The sequence below is a fragment of the Petromyzon marinus genome, chromosome 73 (assembly GCF_048934315.1).
Source record: "Petromyzon marinus isolate PM22_M1 ecotype Great Lakes invasive population chromosome 73, UKy_Petmar_22M1.pri1.0, whole genome shotgun sequence".
NCBI classification, from domain to species: Eukaryota; Metazoa; Chordata; class Hyperoartia; order Petromyzontiformes; family Petromyzontidae; genus Petromyzon; species Petromyzon marinus.
Window position 1 is genome coordinate 8,865,389 of NC_133739.1, and position 19,749 is coordinate 8,885,137.

Consider the following 19,749-nt stretch of genomic DNA (forward strand, 5'->3'; position numbering starts at 1 on the left):
AAATGTTCAGCATACTTGCCGACATGCAACACAAACTGGAAATTTGGCACGTGGGTAGCTTCCAGACTGGACACAATGCACAAAGTATTAAAATAGCCGTCATATCTGAGATGTCACCCTATGCGGCATCGTTACGCAGTGTGCCTGCTGACGTCACGCACACCCCCCCACCCAACACTCCGCGAAGGCCGTGTTTTAATCCAAGACAAGAATCAGTCCCGGGCAAAGCCGGGTAGTAAAGCTAGCCTATATATAAAATGGAAATGAGTGGATACGTGTGTGTGTGTGTCTGTTAGAAATGTTTAGCATACTTCCCGACATACTACACACTTGAAATTTGGCGTGTGGGTAGGTTCCATACCGTGCACAATGAAACAAGTATAAAAATAGACATTTGTATTTTGTATGACCATGAAGATTGTGGCGTCAACCCGCAACACACCTGAGTTAAGCGCTCTGCAATGAATATAGAATTGAAGCTTTCGTGACTGCATAAATTACTCATTGTTTTTTTCGGTAAAGTCCCGTATGTAGAAATATAATAAAATTATATTAAAATAAATCACAACGTTTCGAAGGCAACACAAGCGATCATCATCAGGTGTTAAAAACAAATAGCGAGGGAGCACATAGGGTGACATGAACGCAACACATAGAGAGCGTTAAACTGCACGGAGGCAAATACAACAAGAAGATGAGAGACGAGAACTCAACAAAACCTAAGAAAAATGACGTGATGCAAAACCAGTAGGACATCAACACAGTTAGACACTTGCCTGGTAGACCACGAATTTCAGAAGACTGCTAAATTTCGTGTTCATCCTCTTGGTTGAACAAACCAGCATAGACAAAGTGAACAGATACGAGGTACAAGGTAGCAGAGATACATACACAGGGAAGAACATCCAGGGAAAGATGTATTTGGCAGCACAGATAGGGCTGTTAACAGCGTGCCGGGAGATTTTAGGTGGCGCTTCGCTCCTGGTCAAATGAAGCCATTGGTTTCTCGGAGTTTCAATACATATCCTCCGTGGGAAGAACGGGTAGAACTGCTATCTTAAATATGAAGCAGAACATTACATCTGTTTGTTTGTGTGAAGCAGCAAAACCTCTCCAACACTGAGCTCTGGCGTCGTGAAAATTTCACAGCTTATGCCGTTTGGAATTTCTAAGTGAACGCGACTATTTTCAGCTCGCCACGTCATTCCCTTCCCTAGTGGCAAAAATCGACCTTGCGTGGATTAAGGTTAAATTTCCTTGAGTGAAAACATCCGATTTAGGTAACTTGATTTGTTTCGGCTTTTTTCTTTCTCGCAAACATCAACATTTTAAAGGGTTTTTCAGTGAAATATAAAGGATATGATATGTATCCAAGACAAGAATCCAAGTCCCGGGCGAAGCCGGGTAGTGAAGCTATTTACTAATAAACCCCAATGATCCTATCGAAATTAGGGATTTCGATCGGATCGTTGGGGGGCACGTGCCTACCCCACCCCCACTGGCTCCACCACTGTCACGCACTGGCACGGTTCACAGGTGGTGGTGTGTCCAGACCCATGCCTGGCCACCTTCACCTGCTCAGAATTCATGCTTCCTCACTCCACCAAGTAGAGTGAACACCGCCACGCATCCAGAGTGAACACCGCCACGCGTCCAGAGTGAACACCGCCACGCGTCCAGAGTGAACACCGCCACGCGTCCAGAGTGAACACCGCCAAGCGTCCAGAGTGAACACCGCCACGCGTCCAGAGTGAACACCGCCAAGCGTCCAGAGTGAACACCGCCACGCGTCCAGAGTGAACACCGCCACGCTGTTGAGGAGCCTCACCTTGTGTTGTGTTGTGGGCAGGTCGCTTCTGAAAACAAAAAGCGGTACAGCAGCTCAAGCGGGCTTGGCCTGGTGTAAAAAATAAAAATAAATAAAAACCGCGTGAATATTTAAAAGTAAAACAAAGTGACAAAGTGGCGAGCCGCCTGAAGACAAATTAAACTTAAGCGAGATAATTGAAGCAAACGCGATCAGGCGATGGCAGGAGGCAAGGCCCCGCGTGGTTAGGCCCCGCGCTGTAAAGTTGCAACCTGGACATCGCTTCCATGCTCGCTGCTACTCAATTGACATCCCTACGAGAGAGAGAGCGAGGCTCTACCTCGGTAAACAACAACCACCACCACAACAAAAACCACCACCACAACCGCGATGAGAATTTCTCACCTCGGAATTTAGTGCACGGGCAGAACAGCAACTTCCTGTTATATCGTGACGTCATGCGGCAGCAAAAGCCATGACGTCATGTCACCTTCTTCTGCCGCGTGACGTACCACACCCCTCCCACGATGAGCGGCTCTGTATGTGAAAAAATTATGTTAATGAGCTCGGCCCATATGTAGAGGGCTGGGGCGTGGGTGCTGAACCCGTCGCAACGGCTTTCACGAATTAATTATGTTAATGATCCGCCAGTCACTGGGCGTGGCCTTGCCCAAATATGGATTCTACATGAACAGAAAACGGCAGGGACCCAGGCAGAGGTGACGTCCCGTTCAAGGGCGCCTTGGACGGAGTGGGGTGAACACCTTGGTGACATGACGTCACTAGCGAGGTACACCTCCCCCTGGCGTTTCACGCCGATGAGGTGATGCTGAGTGGTGACGTCACAGAGAGGCGTTGGAGTTTAAGTTGATTTAGATTCATTTTCCATTGCTCCCTCCCTGAACAGAGACCCCTTGGGTGTGTGTACACTGTGTGTATGTACACTGTGTGTGTGTGTACACACTGTGTGTGTTAAAATTGTGTGTGTGTACACTGTGTGTGTTTGTACACTGTGTGTGTTTGTACACTGTGTGTGTGTACGTACATACTATGTGTGTGTACGTACATACTGTGTGTGTGTACACTGTGTGTGTGTGTGCACATAGGTGTGCACAGTCATCTCAGTCAGTCGACAAATGGCATCTTTTAATCAATTTATTATTTTCCAATTTTTTTGTTATTTTCTATCTACGTGACTTTACCGAAAGAACCAAGAATATAAATGTTAATCAGCTGCGCCACGCTGTGTGGGAGCTACCTGGCCTGTCGCTCCGCACGAAGCTGCGTGGAGCCCTCTGCATGGAAGTTCTGCGCCGGTGAGAAACTCTCTCAGGCCCCCCCACGCCTCCACGCAGATTGACGCGAGCCGAGTTGGTGGTGCATTCTATTTTGCCTTGAAACTTTCGTGACTGGCAGGAATTCATATTCTTGGGTTCTTTCGGTAAAGTCGCGTAAATAAAAAAAACATGTTACATTGAAGAAAAAAATAAAATGACAATTTAAATAATAAAAATAAACGCGTTTTTTTCTTTATTTTTGTTTTCTATCTACGTGAATTTACCGAAAGAACCAAGAATATGGTAGCGCATTCTCTATTTATTGCAGAGGTTCAAGGTTCAAATCAGACAGGCACACCTGGCTACCCCAGTAGGATGCACCACAATATGCGCAGTCTGCTTCACGGCAGATGTAAAAACATAGCGTTGTGTCATTCACGACGCACAGGTCATTGCATGTCGGTGTCACGGTAAAAATTGTGGCAATTCCAAATATTATCCAGCAACTAAACAACGGAGATGGCGCGTCAATGATCGCCCCCTACCGACAGACTCATGTCCACGTGCAGGCCGGTGCAGGGACACCTTGTGCCACACAGGGGCAGCTGCCACTTAGGGGGAGGTGTCCTTCGATTGGTTGAGATGAGGTTCGATACGGAACACACAATTAGGCAAGCAACTTACGAGTGCAAATATGATGTTGGTAACGAAGTGAAATGCTTGGGAGCTTCATCGTCTCTCGCTCCCGCCGACAGATGGTACCCAGCCCACAGCTCCACAGATACCAGCCGCTCCTCCTGTGCAGGTTCTGCTACGTACGGTGCGAAAGAAGTTCCAGATACACACAGAGACTCAGACACAGAGAGACCCACAGATTAGCATGGTTGGCTACGTACGGTGCGAAAGAAGTTCCAGATAAACACAGACTCGGAGCAAGTTTGAGTCGCGTGCAGTCGTGGGCCCATGAAAGTTGAACGGGCGCATGTTGCTACTGTCGGTAGTTGAATACAGTTGGAAAGACGCTGATAGAGACACACACAGAGACTGACAAGAGAGAGAGGTGGACAGACACAGACAAGAGGAAGACAGAATGAAAGATACAGAGACCACAGAGACACAGTCAGCGAGAGAGAGACACAGAGGGGAACAGAGACACAGACGGACAGAGAGATGTTGAATCGAGCACAAACTTAACTCGCTCCATTGAAAGAGATTCCTCAATCTTTGCCCATCCCCGGAATTAAGTCGTTCTAGTTTCTATTTATTTCATTGTGTGTGGTGTGTCCGTGTAAGCAATGTGGGACATCGATGTACACGGATATGAACAAGCTCAGCAGACAAGACGTCTTTCATATCCTTTGGTTCTTTCGGTAAATTCACGCAGGTAGAAATAAACGAAAAAAATCAATCGCGACGTTTCGATCGCAACACCAGAGGTCGTCCTCAGGCGAAAACATCCAGACATTGTCGCGGCAGAAGTCACGTGAGCTACGGGACGTGACAAAGATAAGGTGACCCCCCCCCCCCAACGTGGCTCGCCCTGCTCAGCTGAGCATCGTTTTAATGCGGTGGGCTCACGCGAAATTGATTTCTGTAAGACGAAGGTACTTTGAAAACCCACTGGCTATTCTTTTTAATGCAAGTGTTGTGTCCTTAACTAATCACACGGAGACGTCTGGTTGAGGCAACGCGTTTATTATAACAACTCTTTCAAACTCGGCTCTACACAATACCGTAACACGACAGGGGTACGGCCCCTTCCACCCGATAGCCTCCGGGAGCGACAGCCTCCCTTCTACCGCAGCCTGCACAATCCGGGCTCTGCTACCCACGGGATCCCTTAGCCCGGCGTTAAGAGAGGACTGGACAACCCGTCCCAGCCCGGGTACGGGAGCTCACCTCTGGTCCGCTACAACCCGGCTCTGGCTAGAGCTCGGGGAGGGTCCCAGGGTGTCCGAGCCACCTCTGGTCCGCTACAACCCAGCTCTAACAAGAGCCTCGGTTGAGGGTTCCCGGGTGCTGGTCCAGTCTTCAGGTCTTCGGATGTCTTCAGGCTTGAGTTGGTGAACACTGCCTCGGCCCGTCCAGAGGGCCGGCCTTTTATCCCCAGGTCGGGGTCACCCCTCCACTCCTGACCTCCCCCCCCCCCCCCTCCCAGAACCTTCTGGAAAGTCTTATCTTAAGGGGCCTAAGGGGACAGGTGGGGGATCAGGGGTGTGAGTCTCCGGTCATGGGGGGGGGGGCAGGGGTTTACTTTGGTTGACCCCTATGCACCTCGCTCTCTCTCGGCTGCCCCCTGCTGACCCGTGAACGTGGTGGCAGGTCAGCTGACAGCGCCTTATGGCGCTTACGCACAACTTTACGTGACTCACGCTGCACGTTCCGTCGTTTTCATGTAGGGGGCGCTGCAAACCTCCACGCGCCCCCTGCATGAACGACGGAGACGCAGGGACAGACGTTGGATCGCGTTGGAATCGATCTGCAGACGGCGGTCTTCTCGCACGGCCAGCAGCTCTGTGTCACCTCATCTCGATCCCGCGATCCCAACCAGGTGAAAGTCCGCATCGAACCGAACCCCCGGCAAGGCCATCTACTTAACGACGAGAGAAAATTCACACGAAATATCGTTTTCAATTAATACGCTTTTAATGAAGAAATACAATTATCTAATTCAAAACATAATTACAATTCAAAGTTGTTTCATTTTCAAACTTCAAAACGGAGCATCAGGAGCTTGCGTGGAGACGTCGTTCGTGTGTAATTTTGTCCGTGACTTTCCTTGCCCAAGGCCATAAATGGTTGCGAGGAGCGCCGCAGGCAGTCAGGTTTGCTTCAAGCCCTTGGTTGTGAACATCCAGACGTTAATCAGCAAGGACCATTTCACGTCCTAATTCGACAAAATGTACATCAACACGTAATACAAAATTATAATTCGTGTTGTAGAGAATGTATCTCCTCTACGTGTAACTTTTGAGTGGTATGCCTTGTAACTGATGAATGATGCGAGTGTGCTCCCTATTTCAAAGACAATGAGTTGCTCCAGAGGGAGATGCTTCCTGAAAACACAAAAATACCCTTTGACCTGTATCACAAGAACAATGAGTCTCACCTGAGTTATCTGTACAGGTTACTTCCAAAACACACACTTTGTCCTAACATCACTTATTCAATGTTTGACCCTTATAGACAATGTTACATGTACGCACACAATCAGACAAGTATTAATTCTAAATTATTGACAGGCATATTAACAAAATTGAATTACTGCAGTGAAATATACTGCATCAGGTTATATCGTACTAACAAGCTATTTTTTTACAAATACGCTTAACAGTGTATGTACAACATACTATTGCGCCATTCAAAAACAAGTAGGCCATTGCATGCTGGCGTCTGGGTCAAAATTTATCAAATTCTAAACATTACCTACAAACTCCACAACTGAGATGCCACATCAACCATTGCCCCCTACTGACAGGTTCTTGTCCACATGCAGGCCGGTGCAGGGCCACCACCTTGTACCACACAGGGGCAGCTGCTACTTGGGGATGCTCTTCGAGTGTTTGAGACGAGATACGATACAAAACTCCGAATTGCCAGAGGCGATTAAGCAAGCACCATATAAATGGAATTATTAGAACCTTGTGATTGCTTGGGAGCTTATTGGCTCTCGCTCATGGTTAGAGATCTACGCAACCCACAGGTTCACAAAGACTGGCCGCTCTGACCCTGCAGGTTGAACCTAGGAATCGAGTGTTCAACTTCACATTCTTGTCATTAAAGGCCTGTGACAAAGGTGCATCTATTGGAGCGACATCGTCTCAAGCTTACACATCTACCGGGTCTCCATTTGACTTTGTATTGTCTCAGAGGAAGTCCACCCACACCTCCACTTCCACAAACTGCTGGGAGTTGCCTCGCTCTGCCTCGCAGTCAGAATTCTCCTCCTGCTTCACGTTGCCTCCATCGATGTGAAGGTCCGATTTTGGAGTTGAATCTTCATCTTCACATTTTACCCTCACTTCTTCGCTCTTCATCATCACTTCTTCACATTTCACCTTCACCTCTTCAAATTTCACCTCGATACCTTTAAAAGTGTCCAAGCTGGGATTTTCTTCCAATTCTTGTTTCATGAGGGATGGGCTCATTGCGGCACTTTGACTTTCACAAGCTGATTTCAGATTCCACTCCTTGTGGATCTTCTGATGCTCGTGTGTTCTCTTGTGTACATTAAGATGTGATGACTGTGCAAACGCCTTCCCACACACACTGCACTTGAAGGGTTTATCTCCTGTGTGTGTTCTCTGGTGTACATTAAGATGTGGTGAATGTGAAAACGCCTTCCCACACACACTGCACTTGAAGGGTTTCTCTCCCGTGTGTGTTCTCTGGTGTACATGAAGATGTGGTGACTTTGAAAACGCCTTCCCACACACACTGCACTGGAAGGGTTTCTCTCCCGTGTGTGTTCTCATGTGTACTTGAAGACTTGGTGACTGTGAAAACGCCTTCCCACACATACTGCACTTGAAGGGTTTCTCTCCCGTGTGTGCTCTCTGGTGTAGATGAAGATTTTGTGACTGTGAAAACGCCTTCCCACACACACTGCACTTGAAGGGTTTCTCTCCCGTGTGTATTCTCTGGTGTGCATGAAGACTTGGTGACTGTGAAAACGCCTTCCCACACACACTGCACTTGAAGGGTTTCTCTCCCGTGTGTGTTCTCTGGTGTACATGAAGATGTGGTGAATGTGAAAACGCCTTCCCACACACACTGCACTTGAAGGGTTTCTCTCCCGTGTGTGTTCTCTGGTGTACATGAAGATTTTGTGAACATGCAAACGCCTTCCCACACACACTGCACTTGAAGGGTTTCTCTCCCGTGTGTGTTCTCTGGTGTACATGAAGATTTGGTGACTGTGCAAACGCCTTCCCACACACACTGCACTTGAAGGGTTTCTCTCCCGTGTGGGTTCTCTGGTGCCACGTGAAATGTGCAGTACTATCCGTGCTGTATGCACACCGGTCGCATTGATGCCTTTTTGCACCGAGCTGCGCCGAGTGCCTTTGCTCCATCAGACCAATTCTGCAGAGGAAGCGACAGCTGCAGACAGAAAAAAAGAATATCCACACCATCTACACGTCAGTATCGATGCACAGAGGAATGCATTCATACAGTAACACGTGACTTACACGTCTATACTTATTCATATATTCATGATATAGTGAAAACGTGTCCCAAATTCATCACACGGGCTGTTATGTCACACAAGGAGAGGGCAAATGGTCATAAACGTGCCTGGAAGCCCTCGTATCTTCAAAATAAACGTTAACCCAAAACTCCGAGCACACGATTTTGAATGTCTTGCTTCAAAAGGAATATTTATGAAAGCTAAATTCAGCTGACGTAGCAAAGGGTATTGAAAATAATACTCATAATAAAGGTTTTTGGGTTAGATCGCGGTTATTTATAAATGTGTCGTAACCCTCCACCACCCGACATGGCCAATCAGCAAAAAAAAGTGTCACGTTGACAAAAGACAACGTGACACTTTTTTTTGCTGATTGGCCGTGTCGGGTGGTGGAGGGTTACGACACATTTATAAATAAACGCGATCTAACCCAAAAACCTTTATTATGAATAATATTGATCGTGAAAGCCCACGTGTTGAAAATAATACTATTTGTGTTATGCATAAATGCATAAATTAATGTTCAATCGCAACTTAGAGGTGTGAAAGCCAGGCACAGATGTCCTTGAATGCTGGAATGAACAGTTCCGACTTCAGCTGCACGTGTGCTGTGATAACTTCCTGACTACATTCTTACAAAGAGTTGCAGAGGAAAACAAAAATAAACTACTGTTTTGATATAACCTCCGTGCTCAATAGAGTTAATAGACTTTACTGCAAATACAAACTTGACCCTTTCACACTCAGAGGTAGAGTCAGGATATTCAGGTGGGGGGGGGGGGGGGGTAGCCCCTTTCAGCAATGAAAAATGATAGGAGTTGTTAGTAAGTAAGCAGTTGTTAGTAAGGAGATATTAGTAAGTAAGGAGTTGTTAGTAAGGAGTTGTTGGTAAGGAGTTATTAGTAAGGAGTTGTTAGGAAGTAAGGAGTTGTTAGTCAGGAGTTGTTAGTAAGTAAGGAGTTGTTAGTCAGGAGTTGTTAGTAAATAAGGAGTTGTTAGTCAGGAGTTGTTACTAAGTAAGGAGTTGTCCTATGCTTTTAATTCGACGCGTGTGAAAGGCATCGCGCTCGCTGAAGGTGTTTGCCTTCAGGGAAGTCATGTACTGTATACGCAACTGGGCACAATTCTAAGAGTCGCTTGTAACTGCTTTGCCGTTACTTATTGCCAATTATGAACACGGACTGTTGTCCTCTCATAGAGTCCCTGGCAGGTAATAATATGCCACGCGGTGGCAGTGGGGGGGGGGGGGGGGTCGCACAATGCTGATTGATCTATATTTATAAAAGGGAAATTTGTGAATGTGTGTCTGTTTGAAATGTTCAGCATACTTGCCGACATGCAACACAAACTTGAAATTTGGCATGTGGGTAGCTTCCAGACTGGACACAATGCACAAAGTATTAAAATAGCCATCATATCTGAGATGTCACCCTATGCGGCATCGTTACGCAGTGTGCCTGCTGACGTCACGCATACCGCCCCACCAACACTCCGCGAAGGCCGCGTTTTAATCCAAGACAAGAATCAAAGTCCCGGGCAAAGCCGGGTAGTAAAGCCAGTCTATATATAAAAGGGAAATGTGTGGATACGTGTGTGTGTGTGTCTGTTAGAAATGTTTAGCATACTTCCCAACATGCTACACACTTGAAATTTGGCATGTGGGTAGGTTCCATACCGTGCACAATGAAACAAGTATAAAAATAGACTTTTGTATTTTGTATGACCATGAAGATTGTGGCGTCAACCCGCAACACACCTGAGTTAAGCGCTCTGCAATGAATATAGAATTGAAGCTTTCGTGACTGCATAAATTACTCATTGTTTTTTTCGGTAAAGTCACGAATGTAGAAATATGACAATATTATATTGAAATAAATCACGACGTTTCGAACGCAACACAAGCGATCATCATCAGGTGTAAAAAACAAATAGTGAGGGAGCACAATTTGGCATGTGGGTAGGTTCCATACCGTGCACAATGAAACAAGTATAAAAATAGACTTTTGTATTTTGTATGACCATGAAGATTGTGGCGTCAACCCGCAACACACCTGAGTTAAGCGCTCTGCAATGAATATAGAATTGAAGCTTTCGTGACTGCATAAATTACTCATTGTTTTTTTCGGTAAAGTCACGAATGTAGAAATATGACAATATTATATTGAAATAAATCACGACGTTTCGAACGCAACACAAGCGATCATCATCAGGTGTAAAAAACAAATAGTGAGGGAGCACATAGGGTGACATCAACGCAACACATAGAGAACGTTAAACTGCACGGAGGCAAATACAACAAGAAGATGAGAGACGAGAACTCAACAAAACCCAAGAAAAATTACGTGATGCAAAACCAGTAGGCCAACAACACAGTTAGACACTTCCATGGTAGACCACGAATTTCAGAAGACTGCTAAATTTCGTGTTCATCCTCCGGGTTGAACAAACCAGCATAGACAGAGTGAACAGATACGAGGTACAAGGCAGCAGAGATACATACACAGGGAAGAACATCCAGGGAAAGATGTATTTGGCAGCACAGATAGGGCTGTTAACAGCGTGCCGGGAGATTTTAGGTGGCGCTTCGCTCCTGGCCGATGAAGCCATTGGTTTCTCGGAGTTTCAATACATATCCTCCGTGCGAAGAACGGGTAGAACTGCTATCTTAAATATGAAGCAGAACATTACATCTGTTTGTTTGTGTGAAGCAGCAAAAACCTCTCCCAACGCTGAGCTCTGGCGTCGTGAAATTTTCACAGCTTATGCCGTTTGGAATTTCTAAGTGAACGCGACTATTTTCAGCTCGCCACGTCATTATTCCCTTCCCTAGTGGCAAAAATCGACCTTGCGTATAAGTGGATTAAGGTTAAATTTCCTCGAGTGAAAACATCCCATTTAGGTAACTTGATTTGTTCCGGCTTTTTGCTTTCTTGCAAGCATCAACATTTTAAAGGGTTTTTCAGTGAAATATAAGGGACATGAAATTTATCCAAGACAAGAATCCAAGTCCCGGGCGAAGCCGGGTAGTGAAGCTAGTTACTAATAAACCCCAATGATCCTATCGAAATGAGGGATTTCGATCGGATCGTTGGGGGGCACGTGCCTACCCCACCCCCACTGGCTCCACCACTGTCACACACTGGCACGGTTCACAGGTGGTGGTGTGTCCAGACCAACGCCTGGCCACCTTCACCTGCACAGAATTCATGTTTCCTCACTCCACCAAGTAGAGTGAACACCGCCACGCGTCTAGAGTGAACACCGCCACGCGTCCAGAGTGAACACCGCCACGCGTCCAGAGTGAACACCGCCACGCGTCCAGAGTGAACACCACCACACGTCCAGAGTGAACACCGCCACGCGTCCAGAGTGAACACCGCCACGCGTCCAGAGTGAACACCGCCACGCGTCTAGAGTGAACACCGCCACAGATCCAGAGTGAACACCGCCACGCTGTTGAGGAGCCTCACCTTGTGTTGTGTTGTGGGCAGGTCGCTTCTGAAAACAAAAGCGGCACAGCAGCTCAAGCGGGCTTGGCCTGGTGTAAAAAAATAAAATGAAATAAAAAACCGCGTGAATATTTCGATTTAAAGCTTTCGTGTCTGCAAGGATTCATCTTCTTTGGTTCTTTCGGTAAAGTCACGTAGAATGAGAATAAAATAATAAATTGATAAAATAAAATAGCACAATAATATTCTCACGACGTTTCGGCCACAACACAAGCGGCCTTCATCAGGTGAAGGGACGAGACTGTTCAGCGCTGTCCTACCAGACAGTCTCGTCCCTTCACCTGATGAAGGCTGCTTGTGTTGTGGCCGAAACGTCGTGAGAATATGATTGTGTTATTTTATTTTAGCAATTTATTATTTTATTCTCATTCTACGTGACTTTACCGAAAGAACCAAAGAAGACGCGTGAATATTTACAACTAAAACAACGTGACAAAGTGGCGAGCCGCATGAAGACAAATTAAACTTAAACGCGATCAGGCCAGGCCTCGCGATCAGGCTAGGCCCCGCTATCAGGCTAGGCCCCGCTATCAGGCTAGGCCCCGCTATCAGGCTAGGCCCCGCGATCAGGCTAGGCCCCGCGATCAGACTAGGCCCCGCGATCAGACTAGGCCCCGCGATCAAGCTAGGCCCCGCGATCAAGCTAGGCCCCGCGATCAAGCTAGGCCCCGCTATCAGGCTAGGCTCCGCTATCAGGCTAGGCCCCGCGATCAGGCTAGGCCCCGCTATCAGGCTAGGCCCCGCGATCAAGCTAGGCCCCGCGATCAGTCTAGGCCCGGCGATCAGACTAGGACCCGCGATCAAGCTAGGCCCCGGGATCAAGCTAGGCCTCGCTATCAGGCTAGGCCCCGCGATCAGGCTAGGTCCCGCGATCAGGCTAGGCCCCGCTATCAGGCTAGGCCCCGCTATCAGGCTAGGCCCCGCGATCAAGCTAGGCCCCGCGATCAGTCTAGGCCCCGCGATCAGGCTAGGTCCCGCGATCAGACTAGGCCCCGCGATCAGGCTAGGCCCCGCTATCAGGCTAGGCCCCGCGATCAAGCTAGGCCCCGCGATCAGTCTAGGCCCCGCGATCAGGCTAGGCCCCGCGATCAGTCTAGGCCCCGCGATCAGGCTAGGCCCCGCTATCAGGCTAGGCCCCGCTATCAGGCTAGGCCCCGCTATCAGGCTAGGCCCCGCTATCAGGCTAGGCCCCGCGATCAGGCTAGGCCCCGCGATCAGACTAGGCCCCGCGATCAAGCTAGGCCCCGCGATCAAGCTAGGCCCCGCGATCAAGCTAGGCCCCGCTATCAGGTTAGGCCCCGCTATCAGGCTAGGCCCCGCGATCAGGCTAGGCCCCGCTATCAGGCTAGGCCCCGCGATCAAGCTAGGCCCCGCGATCAGTCTAGGCCCGGCGATCAGACTAGGACCCGCGATCAAGCTAGGCCCCGGGATCAAGCTAGGCCTCGCTATCAGGCTAGGCCCCGCGATCAGGCTAGGTCCCGCGATCAGGCTAGGCCCCGCTATCAGGCTAGGCCCCGCTATCAGGCTAGGCCCCGCGATCAAGCTAGGCCCCGCGATCAGTCTAGGCCCCGCGATCAGGCTAGGTCCCGCGATCAGACTAGGCCCCGCGATCAGGCTAGGCCCCGCTATCAGGCTAGGCCCCGCGATCAAGCTAGGCCCCGCGATCAGTCTAGGCCCCGCGATCAGGCTAGGCCCCGCGATCAGTCTAGGCCCCGCGATCAGGCTAGGCCCCGCGATCAGGCTAGGTCCCGCGATCAGACTAGGCCCCGCGATCAGGCTAGGCCCTGCGCTGTAAAGTTCCAACCTGGACATTGCTTCCATGCGAGGCTCTACCTCGGTAAACAACAACCACCACCATAAACAACCACAACAACCACAACCACCACCACAACAACCACCACCACCACAACAACCACAACAACAACCACAACAACCACCACCACAACAACCACCACCACAACAACCACAACAACCACCACCACAACAACCACAACAACAACCGCGATGAGAATTTCTCACCTCGGATTTCAGTGTAAGGGCGGAGCAGCAGCTTCCTATAATCTCGTGACGTCACGCAGCAGCAGGAGGTGACATGACATCACTTGTGGGGAACGATAACACTCCCCTTCCACAATGAGCGGCTCCGTACGTGAATAGATTATGTTAATGAGCCCGGCCCATATGAAGAGGGATGGGGCGTGGGTGCTCAACCTGTCGCGACGGCTTTCACGAAATAATTATGTTAATGAACCGCCAGTCACTGGGCGTGGCCTTGCCCAAATATGGATTCTAATTGAACAGAAAACGGCAGCGACCCAGGTAGAGGTGACGTCACGTTCAAGGGCGCCTTGGACGGGGTGGGGTGAACACCTTGGTGACATGACGTCACGAGCGAGGTAGACCTCCCCCTGGCGTTTCACGCCGATGAGGTTATGCTGAGTGGTGACGTCACAGAGAGGAGTTGGAGTTTTAGTTGATTTAGATTCATTTTCCATTGTTCCCTCCCTTGAACAGAGACCCCTTAGGTGTGTATGTACACTGTGTGTATGTGTGTGCGTACACTGTGTGTGTGTACACACTGTGTGTTTGTGTACACTGTGAGTGTGCACACTATGTGTGTGTACACTGTGTGTTTGTGTACACTGTTTGTATACACTGTGTGTGTTTGTGTACACTGTGTGTACACTGTGTGTGTTTACACTGTGTGTACACTGTGTGTACACTGTGTGTGCACTGTGTGCACTGTGTGTACACTGTGTGTGTGTGTGTACACTGTGTGTGCACTGTGTGCACTGTGTGTACACGTGTGTGTGTGTGTACACTGTGTGTGTGTGTACACTGTGTGTGTGTACACTGTGTGTGTACACGTGTGTGTGTGTGTACACTGTGTGTGTGTGTACACTGTGTGTGTACACTGTGTGTGTGTGTCCACTCTGTGTGTCTGTGTACACTGTGTGTGTACACTGTGTGTGTTGTTGTACACTGTGTGTGTGTACACTGTGTGTGCGTATACACTGTGTGTGTGTACACTGTGTGTGTGTACACTGTGTGTGTGTACACTGTGTGTGTGTGTACACTCTGGTGGGCACAGTCATCTCAGTCGACAAATGGCATCTTTTCATCAATTTATTATTTTCCGATGTTTTTGTTATTTTCTATCTACCTGGCCTGTCGCTCCGCACGAAGCTGCGTGGAGCCCTCTGCATGGAAGTTCTGCGCCGGTGAGAAACTCTCTCAGGCCCCCCCACGCCTCCACGCAGATTGACGCGAGCCGAGTTGGTGGTGCATTCTATTTTGACTTTCGTGACTGGCAGGAATTCATATTCTTGGGTTCTTTCGGTAAAGTCGCGTAAATAAAAAAAAACATGTTACATTAAAGAAAAAAAAAATGACAATTTAAATAATAAAAATAAACGCTGTTTTTTTCTTTATTTTTGTTTTCTATCTACGTGAATTTACCGAAAGAACCAAGAATATGGTAGCGCATTCTCTATTTATTGCAGAGGTTCAAGGTTCAAATCAGACAGGCACACCTGGCTACCCCAGTAACATTCACCACAATGTGCGCAGTCTGCTTCACCGCAGATGTAAAACATAGCGTTGTGTCATTCACGACGCACAGGTCATTGCATGTCGGTGTCATGGTCAAAATTGTGGCAATTTCAAACATTATCCAGAAACTACACAACGGAGACGGCGCGTCAATGATCGCCCCCTACCGACAGACTCATGTCCACGTGCAGGCCGGCGCAGGGCCACCTTGTGCCACACAGGGGCAGCTGCCACTTAGGGAGAGGCGTCCTTCGATTGTTTGAGATGAGATTCGATAAGAAAGACACAATTAGGCAAGCGACTTATGCGTGCAAATATGATGTTGGTAACGTAGTGAAATGCTTGGGAGCTTCATCGTCTTTCGCTCCCGCCGACAGATGGTACCCAGCCAACAACTCCACAGATACCAGCCGCTCCTCCTGTGCAGGTTCGGCTACGTACGGTGCGAAAGAAGTTCCAGATACACACAGAGACTCACACACAGAGAGACCCACAGATTAGCATGGTTGGCTACGTACGGTGAGAAAGAAGTTCCAGATACACACAGACTCGGAGCAATTTTGAGTCGCGTGCAGTCGTGGGCCCGTGAAAGTTGAACGGGCGCATGTTGCTACTGTCGGTAGTTGAATACAGTTGGAAAGACGCTGATAGAGAGACACACAGAGACTGACAAGAGAGAGAGGTGGACAGACACGGACAAGAGGAAGACAGAATGAAAGATACAGAGACCACAGAGACACAGTCAGCGAGAGAGAGACACAGAGGGGAACAGAGACACAGACGGACAGAGAGATGTTGAATCGAACAAAAACTTAACTCGCTCCATTGAAAGAGATTCCTCAATATTTGCCCATCCCCGAAATTAAGTCGTCCTAGTTTCTAATTATTTCATTGTGTGTGGTGTGTCCATTTAAGCAATGTGGGACATCGATGTACACGGATATGAACAAGCTCAGCAGACAAGACGTCTTTCATATCCTTTGGTTCTTTCGGTAAATTCACGCAGGTAGAAAAAAAACGAAGTAAAAAAACAGAAATCGCGACGTTTCGATCGCAGCACCAGCGGTCGTCCTCAGGCGAAAACATCCAGACATTGTCGTGGCAGAAGTCACGTGACCTACGTCACGTGACAAAGATAAGGTGACCACCCCCTCCCCAACGTGGCTCGCCCTCCTCAGCTGAGCATCGTTTTAATGCGGTGGCCTCACGCGAAATTGATTTCTGTAAGACGAAGGTACTTTGAAAACCCACTGGCTATTCTCTTTTATACAAGTGTTGTGTCCTTAACTAATCACACGGAGACGTCTGGTTGAGGCAACGCGTTTATTATAACAACTCTTCTTCTTTGGTTCTTTCGGGAAAGTCACGTAGAATGAAAATAAAATAATAAAATAACACAATAAAATTCTCACCACGTTTCGGCCACAACGCAAGCGGCCGTCTTCAGGTGAAATGAACAGACCTGTCGGGACGACAGAGCTTCAATGAACGCTGTTAAGATTCGTAGCGACTTTTAAGCTGGTTGAGAGAAGTGAGGCACCTTGACAAAGGGGGTTTACATATCAAATAGCTGAGGGATTAGCTTGTGACTGGTCGTAGAAATGGCTATGCTAAAGTCAAAACCTACACATCCACAGAGGCAACTAGTAATTTAGCATTAAAATAGCTAAGGGATTAGCTTGTGCAAATAGCTGAGGGATTAGCTTGTGACTGGTCACAGAAATGGCTATGTTAAAGTCAAAACCTACACATCCACAGAGGCAACTAGTAATTTAGCATTGAAATAGCTAAGGGATTAGCTTGTGACTGGTCACAGAAATAGATGTTAAAGTAAAGGCCTACACATCCACAGAGCTTTAATGAACGCTGTTAAGATTCGTAGCGACTTTAAGCTGGTTGGGAGAAGTGAGGCCCTTGACAAAAGGGGGTTTACATATCAAATAGCTGAGGGATTAGCTTGTGACTGGTCACGGAAATGGCTATGTTAAAGTCAAAACCTACACATCCACAGAGGCACCTCGTACATGGACGCCAAAGGAGGCTGCAACAACTCAACTGTCATACAGTAAACCGATGTGAAATTGATCAAATTCTAAATATTACCTACAAACTCCACAACTGAGATGCCATATCAACCATCGCCCTCTACTGACAGGCTCTTGTCTACATGCAGGCCAGTGCAGGGCCACCACCTTTTACCACACAGGGGCAGCTGCTACTTGGGGATGCTCTTCGAGTGTTTGAGCCGAGATACCACACAAAACTCCGAATTGCCAGAGGCGATTAAGCAAACACCATATAAATGGAATTATTTGAACCTTGTGAAAGCTTGGGAGTGTATTGGCTCTCGCTCATGGTTAGAGATCTACGCAACCCACAGGTCCACAAAGACTGGCCGCTCTAACCCTGCAGGTTGAACCTAGGAATTGAGTGTTCAACTTCACATTCTTGTCATTAAAGGCCTGTGACAAAGGTGCATCTATTGGAGCGACATCGTCTCAAGCTTACATATCTACCGGGTCTCCATTTGACTTTGTAATGTCTCGGAGGAAGTTCACCCACACCTCCACTTCCACAAACTGCTGGGAGTTGCCTCGCTCTGCCTCGCAGTCAGAATTCTCCTCCTGCTTCACGTTGCCTCCATCGATGTGAAGGTCCGATTTTGGAGTTGAATCTTCATCTTCACATTTTACCCTCACTTCTTCGCTCTTCACCATCACTTCTTCACATTTCACCTTCACCTCTTCAAATTTCACCTCGATACCTTTAAAAGTGTCCAAGCTGGGATTTTCTTACAGTTCTTGTTTCATGAGGGATGGGCTCATTGCGGCACTTTGACTTTCACAAGCTGATTTCAGACTCCACTCCTTGTGGATCTTCTGATGCTCGCGTGTTCTCTTGTGTACATTAAGATGTGATGACTGTGCAAACGCCTTCCCACACACACTGCACTTGAAGGGTTTATCTCCTGTGTGTGTTCTCTGGTGTACATGAAGACTTGGTGAATGTGAAAACGCCTTCCCACACACACTGCACTTGAAGGGTTTCTCTCCCGTGTGTGTTCTCTGGTGTAGATGAAGATTTTGTGACTGTGAAAACGCCTTCCCACACACACTGCACTTGAAGGGTTTCTCTCCCGTGTGTGTTCTCTGGTGTGCATGAAGACTTGGTGACTGTGAAAACGCCTTCCCACACACACTGCACTTGAAGGGTTTCTCTCCCGTGTGTGTTCTCTGGTGTACATGAAGATGTGGTGAATGTGAAAACGCCTTCCCACACACACTGCACTTGAAGGGTTTCTCTCCCGTGTGTGTTCTCTGGTGTACATGAAGATTTGGTGACTGTGCAAACGCCTTCCCACACACATTGCACTTGAAGGGTTTCTCTCCCGTGTGTGTTCTCTGGTGTACATGAAGATTTGGTGACTGTGCAAACGCCTTCCCATACACACTGCACTTGAAGGGTGTCTCTCTCGTGTGTGTTCTCTGGTGTACATGAAGATTTGGTGAATGTGCAAACGCCTTCCCACACACACTGCACTTGAAGGGCTTCTCTCCCGTGTGTGTTCTCTGGTGTACATGAAGATGTGGTGAATGTGAAAACGCCTTCCCACACACACTGCACTTGAAGGGTTTCTCTCCTGTGTGTGTTCTCTGGTGTACATGAAGATTTGGTGAACGTGTAAACGCCTTCCCACACACACTGCACTTGAAGGGTTTCTCTCCCGTGTGTGTTCTCTGGTGTACATGAAGACTTGGTGAATGTGCAAACGCCTTCCCACACACACTGCACTTGAAGGGTTTATCTCCCGTGTGCATTCTCTGGAGTGCTACAAGAGGATATGAATCTGAAAACGCCTTCCCACACACACTGCACTTGAAGGGCTTCTCTCCCGTGTGTGTTCTCTGGTGTACATGAAGATGTGGTGAATGTGAAAACGCCTTCCCACACACACTGCACTTGAAGGGTTTCTCTCCCGTGTGTGTTCTCTGGTGTACATGAAGATTTGGTGAACGTGTAAACGCCTTCCCACACACACTGCACTTGAAGGGTTTCTCTCCCGTGTGTGTTCTCTGGTGTACATGAAGACTTGGTGAATGTGCAAACGCCTTCCCACACACACTGCACTTGAAGGGTTTATCTCCCGTGTGCATTCTCTGGAGTGCTACAAGAGGATATGAATCTGAAAACGCCTTCCCACACACACTGCACTTGAAGGGTTTCTCTCCGGTGTTGGTTCTCTGGTGCCGTGTCAAATGTGCAGTACTATCCGTGCTGTATGCACACCGGTCGCATTGTTGCCTTTTTGCACCGAGCTGCGCCGAGTGCCTTTGCTCCATCAGATCAATTCTGCAGAGGAAGCGACAGCTGTAGACAGAAAAAAAGAATATCCACACCATCTACACGTCAGTA

At 48.1% G+C, this 19,749-nt stretch overlaps 1 protein-coding gene across 1 annotated transcript in view; it reads right to left on the bottom strand.

Moving 5' to 3' along the window:
• Positions 1-5,711: 5,711 nt before the first annotated feature.
• Positions 5,712-19,749, bottom strand: part of LOC142907032 (uncharacterized) — a 40,809-nt gene continuing 26,771 nt past the window's right edge. The window contains exons 3-4 of the mRNA XM_076055961.1: positions 18,259-19,704; positions 5,712-8,085 (exon numbers count right to left, since the gene is read on the bottom strand). Of these exons, the coding sequence (XP_075912076.1) occupies positions 6,951-8,085; positions 18,259-19,704 (2,581 nt within the window). The 3' untranslated portion in view covers positions 5,712-6,950. The remainder of the gene's footprint in view (positions 8,086-18,258; positions 19,705-19,749) is intronic.